A 16869-nucleotide genomic window follows, 5' to 3' on the forward strand; every position below is an offset into this window, starting at 1 on the left:
AGGAAAGAGAAGCTCCGTGAGCTTTTCCTGCACTGCACAGACATTCTAAGGTCAGTTAAAATCTGATCCTAAATGAATGAGGTTTTGCTGGAAACCAGTACACTAACATGCTGAGAGTGCCTGTATATGTCGTTACATTCTACAGATCACTGCAGTGTTTTTCATCCCTAAGCCTACACCCTTCTTGTAAACCAGTCATAGGCAACAGGAGAGCAAACTATTGCTGTGCATTGAGAATGAGACCTGAGCTGCTTAATATTTTAAAATCCCTAAACTCAAGGATATTTGACCCCCAAAAATATTTTATCTAATGCTTAATGATCTTTTAAATATCTGACATATGGCAGACAGGATTATTATGTAGCTTTCAATTAACTACTACTTGTCACTTATCATTTGAAATGCCACAGAGACCATTCTTTCAAGTAATGCCTCCTTCATTAAAGACTATTGAAAATGTATCACTTCTATGTTAATCAATTTGGTAAGATGAAAGATATCATTTCAATTTGTCAACTGCATCAACACAGAAAGCTAACACTTCCCATGTAAACACTATGCTCTTGCTAGCAAAAATGTATAATGCTGACATCTAAGCTGATATGCTGTCCCAGTTCAGAGCAAAATTATTTAAGAGACTATATCTTTTCAAAATTCAATGTTTACATAAGGCAGATGGTTTTGATTGAAACAATCCTGATTAGTGTTTAGTTGAGGTTGTGTAGAACTATAGGAACTTTTGCCTCTGTTCCCCCAAAGTGGTTTTGCATTAGGATAATTTAGAGAGAGTTTAGAAATTAGTTTATGATTCTGCAAATCCTTTCACACAATTAATTGCTCATCCAAGTAAGAGTTTACAAGATATTCACTTTTGAGACATAAATTTGACTTCAATTTGTCTGTAAAGTTTCTTGTTTGGCAATGGAACTTTATTAATATTATTAACAAGAGTGCTCTCTAGGAAGATCAGTGAGACTCAGTAACTAGTTGTGTGTTCTTCATTAATGAAAAGGGGACATTTGGGAGCTATAGCTTCAGTATTTGCATCATCAAGTTCTATCAAAAGGGTATGAAATCCTGCAAATGAAACCCAGAAATGTAAATATTGTCAGAGGTAAAGTCCCGTTACTGTTAATAGTGATATGTTCCATTCAGCCATAAAAATTTACCCCAAAATGTTTGCATAATTACATATTGCATTTGTGTTTGTTTCACATGAAGTTGATGTATTGTATACGTTCATTTTCTGAGATTTACATTTCTTATGGAAACTGCCAGGTGGAAACTTGCCTCACATTTTAACAAACATTTTTATTTAGACACTCTCAGTTACTTCCACTATTGCAAGTAAATGGCTTTGCTAAAACTGTAGATCTTGTAAAAAACTATAGTTTATGCTTTTCCATCTTTTCAAATGTAAATTATGTTACATACAAAAACTAGAACTCTTGGTTCCAAAATGATACCTTTTATTAGGCCAACTGGGAAACCACAAGAAAAGTGTCCTTTTCTGCAAGCTTTCAGGATCAAAGTCCCTTCATCAGGCTCTGGGAAAAAGTATAGATGGTACAAGATACTACATTGTCTTTAAAGATACTGCAATTTATTATTGGCTTTCAAAGTTATTGAAGAATATTCTGTTTATTTGAATGAGATACAGATCAGTTTATTTGAAGTTGCTCTACAATCTTCTGCTCAGGTTGCTTGAAGGACTTGGGCTGAATGATAACAGTTTTTCATGTGAATGCAAAAACTACCACTATTTTGCAGTCATCTGCAAATTATACCTAGTATGTACCACACGATGGCACTCTCTTCACATATTTAAATAAATGCAGGCAAACAAGTCAAAAACTAATAACTGTCATATTTCACAAATAGCTGTATCAAGCTAATTAAAAATTTAATTAATTATATCTCTAATATGGAATGCATTTGATATTTTGGATTCCTTCATCAGTCTCATAGTGTAGTAGTCAGAAAAATAATCAATGAGTTCTGCATTTAAACAGTTAGATGCATTACACGGGTATGTCTATATGTGTTGTTTACTGTTTACATTTAATTTACCATACCTGCTACACTGATTAATTGTTTCCTCTTGATTTTCTACAGGGCTTTTTTGAAGAAGAGGAAGGCAAAGAGTATATCTACAAAGAACCCAAGTTAACTGGCCTGTCTGAGATTTCTCAGAGACTATTGAAACTTTACGCTGATAAATTTGGAGCAGATAATGTGAAAATAATTCAGGATTCCAATAAGGTATGGAAGAAATGTTGTCATTACATTCATGTCAAAGTAGAGCACTTGAAAGTATGCCACATTTCACTTTCTAGCATAGTGCCTTCACAGATTAGATAGGTCTACAGAACCCGTAGTTTGTCCCTGTTCTCCTTTTAACCTTAAGCTGAAATATAAGTGTGTATTGTGGACTTTTATTATGCAGTATATTGGTGTTCTTTTCTAAGTGAGTTGTGATAGCATTTATATTATCTAGAATGAGCCTCTAATAGATGTGAGCAGAGGCTGGAACTACTGTGGACTATGTAGCATGTCAGGGTCCCAGGGGTGGCTGGGATGCCCCCTGGTGGCTCCATGACCATGCCCTGCTCTACCCCTAGAGTGCCTTCCCTTCCTTCCTGCCACGCCTTGATGGTATAATATAATAATGATAATGGGGAGGCTGCCCACAGGCCTTCACATGGCCCCAATCCAACTGGACTCCCACTGAAGTTCCAAGGCCCCTCGTTGGGCCTCTCTAGTTGACTGTGACCTGCTAGGCACATAAAGCCTTAGGGGCTAATTGTGTGGCTCCAGTCCTCTCCTAAACTATGCCCCAATCCTCACAGGTGTTACCATATTGTTGTTCACTTGTTGGGTTTTGGCCTCTGTGATAGAAGGCGTCTTAGGTGGGGTTTGTGTTGGGTGATGTACTTTCCATGCGGTGTGAGCCCCTCCGCCCCCTCAACTCTCCTGCCATAACTTGGTGTTATTCAATGAAAGGAAGGGGTTCAGTGGAGATCTTCTTTCTGGGGGACCCCAAGGATGGTAGTACTCACTGTCTGGTCGCGATGTTCCACGGGGCTCTGCCTCCCCTACTCCTCATCCACTCGCCAACCGGATGGATGCCACCTGCATGGTTTGACCATGCTCATTCAACCCTTTTTGCCAGGGGAACCAGTGTCGGCGTGGGTCCTGGTGGGATAGCCTGGCTGTCCTGACAGCTAGTGTCTCCACCTCAGATGCTGATGAGCTGGGCTTCTGTAGACTGGCGTACTCCTTGCCGCCTCTGGATGGAACACCTCTACTTTGCTCTTTGCCAAAAAAAAAATAGACCGCTGGAGAGGAGAGCTGGTGTGGGACTGCCTTCTCCCCCCAGCCTACTACAGGGGCTCAGCTTCGCCTGCTCTGGGTGCTGGCACCGAGCTGGCTGCACTGCTCCTGCTCCCACAAGAGCCTCAGCGCACCTGGCATGCTCCATGCCAGTGTGCTCCCTCACCCTCCTCCCCCTACGTCCTGGTGGGGCTTTTAAATCTTCCCATGGTGGCCAGAATGGCCTCCATGATTGGTTCAGCTTTTCCCCGCCCAGAGAACAGCTGATTAATCAGCTGGCTCGCGTGGCCGTGGCTCCTGCTCTGACTCCGGCTGTGCCCCTGGAGGTGAGTTGCACTGGTGGAGGGGGCTGCTTGTGTGGCTTGGGGCCTGTGGGGACTGCCCCCTCCCCTTCGGGAGCCTGTGGGGGCATCTCGCTGGCACAGCCTCCTTGACTGCCGCCCCTTTCCTCTCAGCTATGCCTTCTAGACTGAACCCACTGTATTGGACCTGGCTTTGAAACACTAACTCTGGTTAAACATAAGCCTCTGGACTATAACAGAAACACAAAGGGGAAATAGCCTTCTGCTTCTTTAAGAGGGTGAATTTTCCCTCATGGAAAGCTATATCCTAGCGAGCTCCTGTAGCCTCATCGGAGATCCAGAAGCAGCACCGTAGTCCCTTCAGGATCCCTGCTGCTAGGAGCTCTTTACCCTCTGGCAGCCAGGGAGAGACTATCCTGCTAGCCTGAGCCCTCAGGCGTATATCCTCCCAGGGGCCTGCCTCCTTCTGGTCAGCAGACTGCTTGGGCTGCCTGCAGGTGCCTTTTAATCAACCTCAATGACCTGCAGCTGCTGCACCCTGCTTAGCCTGCAGTGCTCCCTCGCTGGGCTGGTTCTTTTAAAGGAACAGGGAGACTCAGGCTCTCTGTTATAGGCTAGTTTCTAACAAAACCAAGCCAAATTATAAGGTATGGTTTTCCTGTACAATGACAATGGAAGTAGAACATCCCTCTGTGTAACCATTTTTAACAATACCCAGCCCACAAATATATTCTACTAGTATAAAGGAAAATTTGGCTTCATTTATCCCTCATCCAATTTTTGCCATCATTGTGTACTCAGAACTCTTGTTGTCTTTGAAAATCAAACCCCATACTTAGATATTTAAGTATTTGTTACCTAATAGTACTTTTGAAAATCATGTCCTGGGTTGATCATAGTGTTATAATATTATAAAAGAGTATGCCTGTAAACTGTGATTGCTCACTGTATAATTTGCAATGCAACAGAGTCAGAGAAAGTTTCCTTACATATAACAATTTTAACACAGGTCAATCCCAAAGACTTGGATCCAAAATATGCCTATATCCAGGTCACATATGTTACACCTTTCTTTGAAGAGAAGGAAGCTGAGGACAGAAAAACTGACTTTGAAATGCATCACAATATCAACCGTTTTGTGTTTGAAACACCTTTCACACTGTCAGGAAAAAAACACGGAGGGGTAGAGGAGCAATGCAAAAGACGGACAATCTTGACAAGTACGTTGCTGCCTTTTTTCTTTGAAGAGTTCTGACTAAATGAAACTGCTAAGAATTTCAAAGACCGTTCTGCTTAAAAATCAGTATGGCAGTCAATATATTTGTTTGCCAACAATTTTGTGCAAAGTGTAGTTTTAAATGAGCAACAGCCACTTCACCGTATCATTATTTCTGTGTATAATCCTTTTGACATAAACTAGTTACAATTCAGTACAAAAACAAAAGTTGTTTAAATTTGTAGAATAGTCAACTGCCTCTATTCTTTCTTAGTATTCTCCTGTCACCCCAGCTTTACAATGGTGTAATTAAGTTGGCTTCATTAGGATTGCTCCTGATTTATACCAGTTTAATGAGTTCTAAACTCTCATTCATTTTTCTTCATAGTAGAAGCAGCCTAAAGACAGCAAATGTAGGGCTTGTAAGATTTACCCATTAAGAAAAATGAATCATAGCAAATATTCCAATTTTTAACAAATTCTCATATAACACATATATTAGTCTTTTAAAAAGTAAGATAGTATCTTTATTTCAAGCAATCAGATACATTCCAAAATTCCTGTTTAAGGAAAGGAAAAAGCATTGGAAGTGTCAATTCCTGTTGAATTAAACTGAGATGCTAAATGGTTAGCTCTTTATCATGATTAAATTCTCTTCTTAAAGAAAAGTCATAGAGGATCCATGATATGACTACAGAAAATTGACATAGCTGAAATTTTAGCTGCATCTCTAAGTGATTTCTGAATATCATTTGAGAAGCTTTGTTTTCATGGGTAGATATGAACAGAGATGCTGACATTCAAGGAAAAGGCTACAGAACGACAGAGAATTTAAATCGCTGCTGATTGGAGTGTCTGTACTTCCCCAAAGGGTCAAATTGAGAAACCCTCTTACAGCACTGACTTAAATCATCTCAAGTTTTGTCCTGTGGAGGGAGAAAAGAATACTTGACATATAGCATCTTTTATATGAAATAGCTATGTTAGCACTGTGCCAGCCTCAGTTCCCTGCTGTTGGCAGGAACATTATCCTTTTCCCCAATCTACCCACCTTCATCCATTTCTCTTTATCCATTCACTGCATCATCTTGTTTTCTTGGAAACAATGGGGTGTCTACATGAGACGCTAACTGTGCAGTAGCCTACTTTTACTGTGCAGTAGCGTGCAGGGCAAAAAACAAGCTAATGCACTACTCTGCAGTAATATTAGGCTACTGCACAGTTAGAATCACTAAAAAGCCATGTGCTGGCGCTACTGCACAGTAGTTCCAGTTACTGCGCATTGATTTAGTACTTGGTTATACAAGTACTAAACTTAATGCACAGTGACTATGGCACATTCATGAATGTGTAGACATACCCAATGTGTACAAGTACTTGCCATATAATGCATTTTATAAGATTTTACACTTGTATAAGTTATAGCTATAAAAATGAAATGTCTAGAGGCTACAAAAAGAAAACTAGTGTAGCAATGAAAAAGAGCAGTAGCAAAAGCACTCTAAACTGAGGTAAAACTGCCGGGTAATCAGAGCAAGTATAGTCCACTGATTCAAGTGTTGGGGGTCTGTTTCAGCCTATAAAAGGAACATAGGCTCTGTAAATCTTGGCTGGGGATGGAACCAGGTCAAAGAGAGAAGCATGCATTTTCAGGCTTCTAGCTTGATAGATCCCTTGTTCCATCTGCAGTATGTTGGCCAACATGGCAGCCATCACATAAGTTAAGTAGAACGGGCACAGGTGGCAACTGTTTCTGCCAAGGTACAGGAGGCAAAATTACAAAATTGCTTTGGTGGCTGAGCTGTGAAGAAGCAGATTCAATGATGACTGTCTTCTCTGTCAGTTCTCCCTAGGGAACATGACTTTTTGTTGAACAATAGAAATGACTTCTGAATTTGACATATCTGCTATGGTAAAATTAGGCTTTGTAGGAGAATGAGGCATCAGTTCAACAAGCATTAAGGCACATGCCTCCACCATGGGTGCATCCTGATTGAATTCAGTGGGTCTATGGAGGTACTCCAAGTTAAACATAGGCTTGTGAACTGATGAGGGCCTTAACGCAGCACAGAAATGTGTGAATTTCAAAATCTTAAAGTGTAGAGTCTTACACTATAAGGATGTGAAAACTACACAATGAACAGTGCTATGATTCAAAATAGAGTGATTTATTAATAACGATTGCATCACAAATTCTGTTTGGACTCACGGTATATATTTGGTGATTAGATGTGTCAGTTTACTTGGGTCAGCAAAGGGATTTGTAAAATGAAATAGTCAAGGTGGCCTGAAACACCCTGGACTCACTACTTCTGCCTCTTTAATTAGCAGTTTGTGGGGGAGGGATTTCTCTGAATGTTTTACATTTGTTTTTGAGCAGCCAGTCACTTATTCCCTTATGTGAAGAAGCGCATTCAAGTTATAAGCCAAACAAGCACAGAACTAAACCCTATTGAAGTAGCGATTGATGAGATGTCCAAAAAAGTTTCAGAACTTAATCAGCTTTGCACAATGGAAGAAGTGGACATGATTAGACTTCAACTCAAGCTTCAAGGAAGTGTCAGTGTAAAGGTAACAGCAGCTCAATTATGCTAGTACTCGCTCTTTAGAGCTTAAAAGGCTGATTTAACCTGTTTTACAGTTCCAAACCTGCAATGCACTGCACACCAAAACTTTTGCAGCCTGTTCCAATACCTGTTGGACACAATAGAGAGATTCACATTGACCTCATTGGGTGTTGGATTGATGCCTGGCAAGGCAGCTGTAACTGTCTCTCCTGATAAATTTTAAGCTCTTTCTAACCTGGATATTTTGGGTCAGATGAACCTAAAGCCAACCACTTAGATGAGTACTCAAATATTTCTTAATAGACAATTACGTAGAGAAGCTAGGAGTGAAGAGAGTAGTGTGTTTAGCAATAGTGAAACATTTCCCTTTTATGTTTGTCAAAATCCTCTCACTCTTTGAATATGAAGCATTCCGCAAGAGTCATCTAGCCAGTGAGATTCAAACACAGGTTTCAGTCTTCAGCAACTTTAAAATCACTACAGCATTCTTCTTTTCAACAGAACTTTCCAATTTAAACCAGCCAGGGATCTGACCCACAGTCTAATGTTGTAGACATACACCCTCCCCTGCTCCCCCTCCCTGCCACCCTCTGATCCTGCTTTGTGCTGTGCAGATTTTTAGAATATAAAATGAGGAACAAAACCCCTTGTTCTTTAATCTGTGAGATCAGTTAGGAAACACTGTGGTTCCACACACTGTCAGAAAAAATGAACATGAGCCTTAAAAAGAAAGAGTGTTATAAACCACAGTCCAGCTATGTTCTTCTGTACCCTAATCTCGATTTTTTTCTTCTACAGATCAATGCAGGACCAATGGCATATGCTCGAGCTTTCCTTGAAGAAACAAATGCTAAGAAGTATCCTGATAACCAAGTCAAACTCCTGAAAGAAATCTTCAGGTAAACTTTAAAGTTAGACTCTTTCTTCTTTGGCTAATGCAAGCTGATGAGAAAAAGAAAGGGATATGACATTAAATCAGACAGCATTTCTGACATGAACCAAAGTATGCCTACAAAGCCACATCTTTTATCTTTCTTCTTAGGCAAAACTACTGAATTCTGAGACAGTCACATTAACCTGAGTGGCCCTACTGATTTACAGCAAAGCTCTATGATTTGCCCCTCATGGTTTATAACAATTGGTTAAGCTGCATACTATTTTTTCACAAAACTTTTTTTTCATAGAAATGTTTTCATGTATGTGTTTACAGGCAGTTTGCAGAAGCATGCGGGCATGCTCTTGAAGTTAACGAACGTCTTATTAAAGATGATCAGTTAGAATACCAGGAAGAACTGAAGTCTCATTATAAGGATATGCTCAGTGAGCTCTCTCTAGTCATGAATGAACAGGTGAGAGGCTTTGTTTTAACCCTTGGTGGTGATGATGACTGGGGTATATAATTGCTTTTTCAGTGATGAACAAATAAAATTAACTTCAGGGACCTTGAAATACAGTGAAATACTAAAAGCGCTGACTAGAGCCGAGAATAATGAAACAATCATTATGTAAACTTGCTCATACAGTTTGATCCTGACATGTAATCCTGCCTGTATTATACATAAACGCTTATGAACAAAGACTTGACATTTGTGCCAGCCTTGCTGATGCATATTGTGAAGTTAACAAATACTTCTTAGAATGAAGAAAGACTGATATCTGGAGATATCTAAAAGTAACTAGATAAGCTAGGATCACAATAAACTCTCCACTTCATTTTATTTGATTCAATCTACAGCTGTGAGATGATTCTCTAAATATAATTGTACATTGCTTTTAATGCTAGATTTGTATAACTGGAGGAATTGTCTGTATAGTTAATATTTATATCCAGTATTCAGAATGTGAAAATATTTTTTTATATAGTGCAGAGAGAGAAGGTCTGTTGAAACTTGACCTCCTTTATCCTAGGGAATGCTGACAAAGATATGTCTTGCATTCAAAAGTTTGTCTAACTATCCCAACTATGCAGTTGGTCCAATAAAAGAAATCATCCCCCAAAAAATCCTTGCCTCTTGACAAATATAGAAACATAGGACCACAAGGGGCGTTCAGCCCCCTATGTTTACAATCTATTGTTAACCAAAAGGATTCCCCAAAATTGCCATTTTAAACCTTGACCTGCAATTGCAGGGAGCAATATCCAAGCACCAATGCAGCTTTTAACAGCAAGCTGGACTACATGTGACCAGAGTAGCATAACTAAGGGAGGTACAAGTAGAGCATAGGGGCAGATTTAGAGGGAGTGCTAGAATGACTGCAGAAAGCTGTGCTGCAGCAGTTGCTAACGTTACTGTGTGTGGAGTCCGCTCAGAAGCAGTAGCACCTCTGGGCCCCTGCCAGGTCAGCTGCTCTAGCCAGGGTGCAGTGACCCCACATCTGGTAGCAGCAGCTGGGGTCTTTGAGTGTCTGGGTGAGCTAAGACTTGCTTAAAACATCCTTCACCTCCCCCTCCAACATCCCTACTCTTCACTCTGCTCTGCCCAGGGCACTGGAGTACTTAGCTGCGCCTCTGCACAAGCTCTCCAAAAGGATTTTAATTTATACCCTTAGTTATTTCCATGCTGTGTCTGTACACAGCTTTTCTTCTTCTGAAACAGGAGTGCCATATTTCAATTTAGCTTATGTCTGAAATGGTGATTGAATACAGCCTTATACCAAGTTAGTTAAAGTGAACGTATAAACCCAATATATTATTTTTCTGATGATTTGTGTGTAGGCAACCCTAAATTGCACCTAGAAAATTTTCATTTGCAAATAACCACTTTGTGTGTGAAATGGCCTGATTTCACACTTAAGCACCATTTGCATAGTTATTTAGTGTATATAATTACCAGTGTCTGTATAATCAGAGTTTATATATCCTATGTACTGTATTTCTCCTGTCTGTTGTTTCTCTGACAGTGTCTCTTATATCCTGTGTTTTTATGTACATATGAAGTTTTATATAAGCCTTTGTTCTACCTGCTCTATAGCATAAGCTGTGTCTGCTTTTTTCTCAGGGTGCTGTTATATGTTACAATTAGGACAATTTAAGTGGTATTAAAGTGAGATCATTGTCTGAGCAGTTTTGTGTTAAAGGTTAATGCTTTCTCTGACCTGCACTGCTCAGACTTGCCACTGGGGTCCCTGAGTGGCTGGTGGAAAGAGGCATGGCTAGGAGCTGCCAGGTCTGCCCTTGCTCTCCAGCAGCACCCTTATTGCCCCCTGGCACTCACCTTCACCCTCCCCATGGAGCTCTTACCTGGTTCCCAATACCCTGCTCCCCTGCAGCTGCCAGTGCTGTTGCCTGGGTGAGAAAAGCTCCCCTTCTACTCCAGGGGCTGTGCTCAGCTTGAGAGCAGCAGCAGCTGAGAAGGTGTATTCCCAGTTCTTGCCTGCTCCCACACTAACAAGGACTAGCTGGGGGCAGTGCTCAGCCCAGAGTGGCAGGGCAGCGGCAGCAGCAGGGAGGCCCCCTGCCTGTTTTTGGGTTCCCTGCAGCCCACACTGCCCCCATGTGTCACAGTTTGGGACCCAACACCTCCACACCCCCACATCCAGTTAGTGTGCCTCCTCTAGGCCGCATGGCTGCCTGCTTACCTGCCAGCCCCTCTCCCCAAGCAACTGCCCAGCAGCTCCCCATCCACCCCATCCCCCTTTTCTTTCATTCTTCTCCCTTCCTTCTCCTCTCATCCCCTGTTCCTCCCTCTTTCAGCCACCACTGCTAGGCTGTCCCAGCTGTCAATCCAGGGCTGAAGAGTCAGGGAGGATAGGTAGTCCACCTAGGTCCTAGGAGCTGTGACTCCTGGGATACTGGAAGATGGCAGATTGGTTGTTTTATCTCAGTGCAACAGCCTGACACTAAAGGAACTTGAGCTGGCAGCAGGGTTCAAATGTCCTCACCTGAAGTGGCATAATTTTTAAGATGCTTAGAGGGCAATTAGCACATGTTAAGGACCTGTAACACATGAGGTGCAGACAGAAGTGACAATTTTCACCTGATCTGGCTACAGAAAACAGTTTACAGCTGTGACCAAACACAAGTGCACAGCTGCAAACAGCTTCAAAAATGGCTGATTCACCGAAAATCTGACCCATCATTGTATGAGGTATCAGATAAAAATATTACAAAATGTAGCATCTTTTGTAACTTGTATCTGCCAGCTCCCAGCATGTTGTTTTCAGAATGGGAGGGAGCAGAGGGAGTTCAGTATGGTGTTTTTTCAGCTCTTCCCCCCCAGAAGGGGGGGGGGGGCTCCAATTCACCCACTTCACCCTTCAGCACTAGCTGGGGAGCCCCAAGAACAAGCTCCGTCCACTGCCTTTCCCCCTCCCATTCTGAAAACAGCGAGCACTGGCAGAAACCCTGGCCATTCCTTTGGGAACCTGGCTGCAGGCTCCCAGTCACAGCTAGATTCCCCTCTCCCCTGGAACCAGGAATGAACTTCTGTTTGGTCTGGGGTAATGTTGTAACTCAGAACACTTTGCAAAAATCATTCTGAGTCACAGCTGGGAGCTGCACTTCTGTCTGCACCCATGTATGTTGGCATTTTAAGTGCCTTCAATGTGATCCAAGTGTAATGTGTAACTTCACCCTCAGAGACCTAAGGAATGGTACTGGGTAACCACAAGCTTATCTATATCCCTTTTACCTATACAGCTGGTCCAGTAAAAGATATACAAAAATCCTTGCCTCTGACATTATGGTCTATGTCCTTCTCATTGTTGTATTCCAGACTGATTAGTGTGCATACCTACTGATAATGACTCTTTCATCATGTATGCTTTTCTCTTTTTTTCTGCCAGCTCTGTCATGGTCCATGCTTATACAGTTTCTCTCCTTCCCTGTCTAACATTTCCCTCAGTACTATAGCCAAAAGTGGTATGTTCGTTTTTTTTCTTACGTCTATAATTTCCTTTAAAGTGACATACTCTTTCTTGCTGATTCTCTGTTTTACCTACATTATATGTTCATTTAAGTGTCCTTTAAGTCTCTTCAGGGTTAAAAAAACAAGACATGCTACTTGTGCAGTCTGGATTCAGGAGCAGCTCTGAGGCTAAAAACTCCTGGACTGCTAGGATTTTGAGGCTTAGCAGAAGTCAACAACCGTAGTTTGTGGCTGTGGGGATCCAGGATGATAATACCAAATTACTAGTCAAGAATGGTCTTCCAATTTCCTTGCCAGATAGCAGGTGCTGCACTGCAGGTGCTGATGGCTGGATAAGGGAATCCAGAATATGTATCCTGAGCAAGTTGGGGGCTACGCAGGAGAATAAAACACTTTTAAAAGTAGTATTGTGTATTCTGTTGCCCAAGCACTGAAAGTTCATTCACAGGCAGTACGTTTGAGCCCTGAAAAGGTGATAACTCATTTGGCTATTGGTTAACTCATCAGAAACCCTGGTAAAGAGGCAGCTGCCTACTTCCCTCATAGATAATAGGCAGTGGGTTTGCGTTTAAAGAGGGGTTGGAGTTCAAGGATAGAGGGAGGAGCTGGTGAGCAAGACAATGAAGAGAGACAGGGAGCCTCGGATCCTCTTCTCTTTTCTTCCTCTAGCAAAGCTCTATGATTCCTCTAGAACCCAGATGTAATGAGGAGTAACATTTGCACAACACCTATGCAGTGCCATCAGAAATAGAAAAGGAGAAAAGAAGACAAAGCTGTGAGTTACCAAGTAAAGGAAATATTAGAGTAGCCACTTTTCCCCTCAGTGAAATTCTCCTGTCCATGTTGTTTAATTACTATATGAAGTTCATTTTAATTTTAATTTCTAATGGTTCTGCTCTCACTGACTCCACTGGGAGACAGATTCTGGACCACCCATGTCTACAGAGCAGTTGTCATCTAGCTTTGGGCACAACACTCAGATTTAAGAAAAAGAAAGGAGGACGGAGAATCAGTTCACTAAATCTGTTGCATTTAAATATCTCCTTGCATTCTTATGATGCCAAACATGCCAGTGGGCTAGTTCAGGAGGACCAGGAACCACAACTGAACAGACTAAATTGTAAAAATGACCAGGCTATTTTTGTCATGATGACAGCTGAGTGAAATAAAAAAGGTGACAAATGTCATAGCCTGCAGCACATTAATAGCATAACCAAATAAGTTTTTAGGGAAAAATATTCAGGTTCAACAGGAAAGGCTTGCAAAGCGCACAGCACTTATTGTCTGTACAAAATCTTCTCTTTACAAGCTCAGCATTCAGTGTCCCAAGCATGTTTGCTTGTAAAATTATCCACCTTGCAGACCAAAATGTCCATTTCCACTCTTGTTCCTGAAGATCACTGTTCATTTGGGACAGAATGGTAGCTGATGCCAAATTACAAATTAAGTTACCAGGAGGAGATTAGGACCTGGTGCAGAAATTTGGTTTCTCCTACGAGTTGCTGCTTTCCCAGGAGAAACCACAAGCATACAGTTGTTCAGGCTTTTACTCCCAGAGTAAAAATGGCCACTCCAGAAGAAAAATAACCTGGGAACAATCACGGTTGAATCAATCCCTGGAGAGTTTCTCCTAGGAGAGCAAATATCTGTATATGCTGCTTCTCTCAGAAGAGAACATAGTCCTCCAGCATCCCTTCTTTACCCTCCCCCCGCACCCCGCTGCCACCATCGTGCAGACAGTTTGTTGCTCACTGGACTCTGCTGCTCCAGCAGGAAGCAGAACAGAGCCCTTCACAATCCCTACACGTACTGCAGGGAAACACAGACTGACCATTGGCAATGGGCTGCCAGTCAAGGCTGCCCTGTGCACTGCTGTCATCTGTTGTCATACAGAGTAAAGGAGCCTGTGGAGCATGCTGAAATGTGTGTGTAGGGCCCCCCTGGCTGCATAGTGTCAGCACTGCAAGCTTTCCACTTTTTAGGGCTTCAGCATTCAAATGTTTGTACATGTAGCTCTGAGTAAGTTTTTCTATAGGCAGCCTAGGTTCTAGGCCCATTTCAGTGCTCCAGAGCCTGCATGGGCTTCCAGTACCTTTCCAGGCACAACTCAGGGGCTTGTCGTGATCTGTAAAACCCTAAATGGCCCAGGTGCTATGTACCTAAGGGTACTTTCTCCTTTATACTCCATCATGATTCCTAAGATCTCTAAACCAAGAACAACCTCCTGCAAGTATCATTGGTCTGCCAAATTTGCTTGGCCATAAACACATGGGGGATTGTTTTCAGGAGTCACTCTTCAGCTTGAGAGCTCTCTCCCTTTGAGGCCTGCCAGAGCCCAAGCCTAAATGTCTTTCAGAACCACTGTAAGACCCACCACTGGCCTGCCAATTGGCCTTGAGCAAGTCAATCCCCACTTTATGCGCCACTGTTCCCCTATGCATTAAATGGTAATAATCTCCATTACTAAAGCATTTGGAGGCTGGCAGATGAAAAGGACTGGTTAAGAACTGCATGGGATTATACTTGGAGAGCAACAAGAAGAATGTTTTCCATTGTCATCCATACTTTACAATATAGTGTCAAAATAATGTTCACGCTATTATTTTTGGAAGTGAATATTTCAACTAAAATTTCTTCATGTAGTCTTTCTTAGAAGATGACAAACTTTCTTTTACCAGCCTTATAAATGTCAGAGGTAAATATTAATGGGATTAAGAACATTTTTGGCATGCAGAGATGCCTGAGCCTTCTTGGGCAGTAGTATAGCCACGATCATGTAACCTTAGTCCTACTTGTTCAGAGTAAATTTGGGTATCTTTGCTTGGTGTTGCATTGGGCCATGTACATGCACATTACTTGAAATGAAAAAAAGGAGTTATATCTTCCTTACTTATGTAGTTGTCTTTTTTCAGTATCTGTCTATATGTCCCTATTTTTGAATTGTATAATATTAGCCTTGATCTTTCCAGCAAGGGAATCTTTGAAACCCTGTAACCCTATACTCATTTTTAGGTTTCTGGGTGGGTACAAGTGGATCTAGTTGTAGGACAGTGTCCCCTAAGTGTAACATTGCATATAATACAATAAACATTAATCTAACTTGTTTATGAAAGATAGTCAACTGTGCAATTCTAGCTGACATGGTGTAAAACATTGATATTGAGAATCCCAACGAAGGGCCTCACCCTGGGTCTTTTCCTAAATAAGCCTCTTGATGAAAAGTGAGGGTGTGATTGATAGGACAGCAAGACTTGGGGCCCCAAGTTAATTCTCTAATATAAAAGCTCCTTCTATCAAGTTTTCCAAATCAATAACATTTTATTTAATGAACCAAAAATATTAAATCCTTGAAAAGAGTTTTAAAATGTCTAAATTATTCGAGGATATGATTTGCTTTAATCTATTTCTTTTATATATTTATTCTCTTTCAAAGATTACATACAAGGAGGATCCAGCAAAACAGCAAGGAATGGAGCGAACTTATTCACGAGCCATCTCTAGGACAAACACACTTGTGCCAGGAGCGCTAATGCCATCAAATCCTGAAGCTTGACCAAAACATCAATGACATTATCCAGACCTCTGTAGAACTTTATTCTTTTAAAAAAAGGATCATGAACATGACAATGGATCATGTGATATGGTTTTAATTTATTGGATATCTTGATAGTGATGATTTTTTTTAAATTGCTAGTTTGATATCCATTGAATGTTTAGTTCCACAGCAAACCCTAAGTTTGCAGTCAATAATAATATATCTAATACTGAGTCCTGGTATATTTTAAAGGTAAAATTGGATGTTTTATAACATTTAAGTAAATTGCAATTGTAAATAGAGGATGTGTAAAATATGTCATTTTTACAGAATTTAAAAGAATACCTTTTTAGTTAATAATTATGATAGTACTAATAATGTGGATAACATTTCAGATACCATTATATTAAAATATTTGTGTATGTGTACAAAAGTCTAGAAAGATTTTTTTTTAGTTCAGTGCATTAGTTAATTGCAGTATCTTCTGTGCTTTGCATATTGGCAAGGATCCAGGTGTCATACACCTTTGTTTGTTCCATTCTGACAGTTACAAAAGATCTTCTCCACAAGGAATGGCACTAGTAAAACAATCTCTAGAGTCCCTTGGATTCTAAATACTATACTTTGATGAGTATGGCCCACACTAGTAATGTGGGAAGCTGGATTTTTAAACCATTTTTCAAAAATTCCTGACAATTTGCAGCTTCTATGTTCTTTTAATTTTCCCTTCATCCCTAGAATATAGAACCATAGAAAATTAGGGTTGGAAGGGACCTCAGGAGGTCATGTAGTCCCACCCCCTGCTCAAAGCAGGACCATTACCAACTAGATCATCTCAGCCAAGTTTTTGTCTAGCCAGGTCTTAAAAACGTCCAAGGATGGAGACTCCACAACCTCTCTGGGTAACCTGTTCCAATGCTTTACAACCCTCCTACTGAGAAAATTCTTCCTAATATCTAACCTAAACTTCTTGCTGCAACTTGAGACCATTCTCCTTGTTCTGCCATCTGCCACCACTAAGAACAGTCTAGCTCCATTGTCTTTGTAA

General features: G+C 41.1%; 1 protein-coding gene across 5 annotated transcripts in view; it reads left to right on the plus strand.

Moving 5' to 3' along the window:
• The window catches only part of DOCK10 (dedicator of cytokinesis 10), a 236148-nt gene extending 219899 nt beyond the window's left edge, over positions 1–16249 (plus strand). For all 5 annotated transcript variants that reach the window (XM_019503641.1, XM_019503638.1, XM_019503642.1 and 2 more), the window contains 6 exons: positions 2116–2262; positions 4645–4855; positions 7232–7422; positions 8217–8317; positions 8629–8767; positions 15720–16249. In XM_019503641.1, coding sequence (XP_019359186.1) covers positions 2116–2262; positions 4645–4855; positions 7232–7422; positions 8217–8317; positions 8629–8767; positions 15720–15839 — 909 coding nt within the window. In that variant the 3' untranslated portion in view covers positions 15840–16249. The remainder of the gene's footprint in view (positions 1–2115; positions 2263–4644; positions 4856–7231; positions 7423–8216; positions 8318–8628; positions 8768–15719) is intronic.
• The last annotated feature ends 620 nt before the right edge of the window (positions 16250–16869 follow it).

This window comes from Gavialis gangeticus, unplaced genomic scaffold (genome assembly GCF_001723915.1).
Source record: "Gavialis gangeticus isolate Ggan-Ray unplaced genomic scaffold, GavGan_comp1, whole genome shotgun sequence".
Taxonomy (NCBI): Eukaryota; Metazoa; Chordata; order Crocodylia; family Gavialidae; genus Gavialis; species Gavialis gangeticus.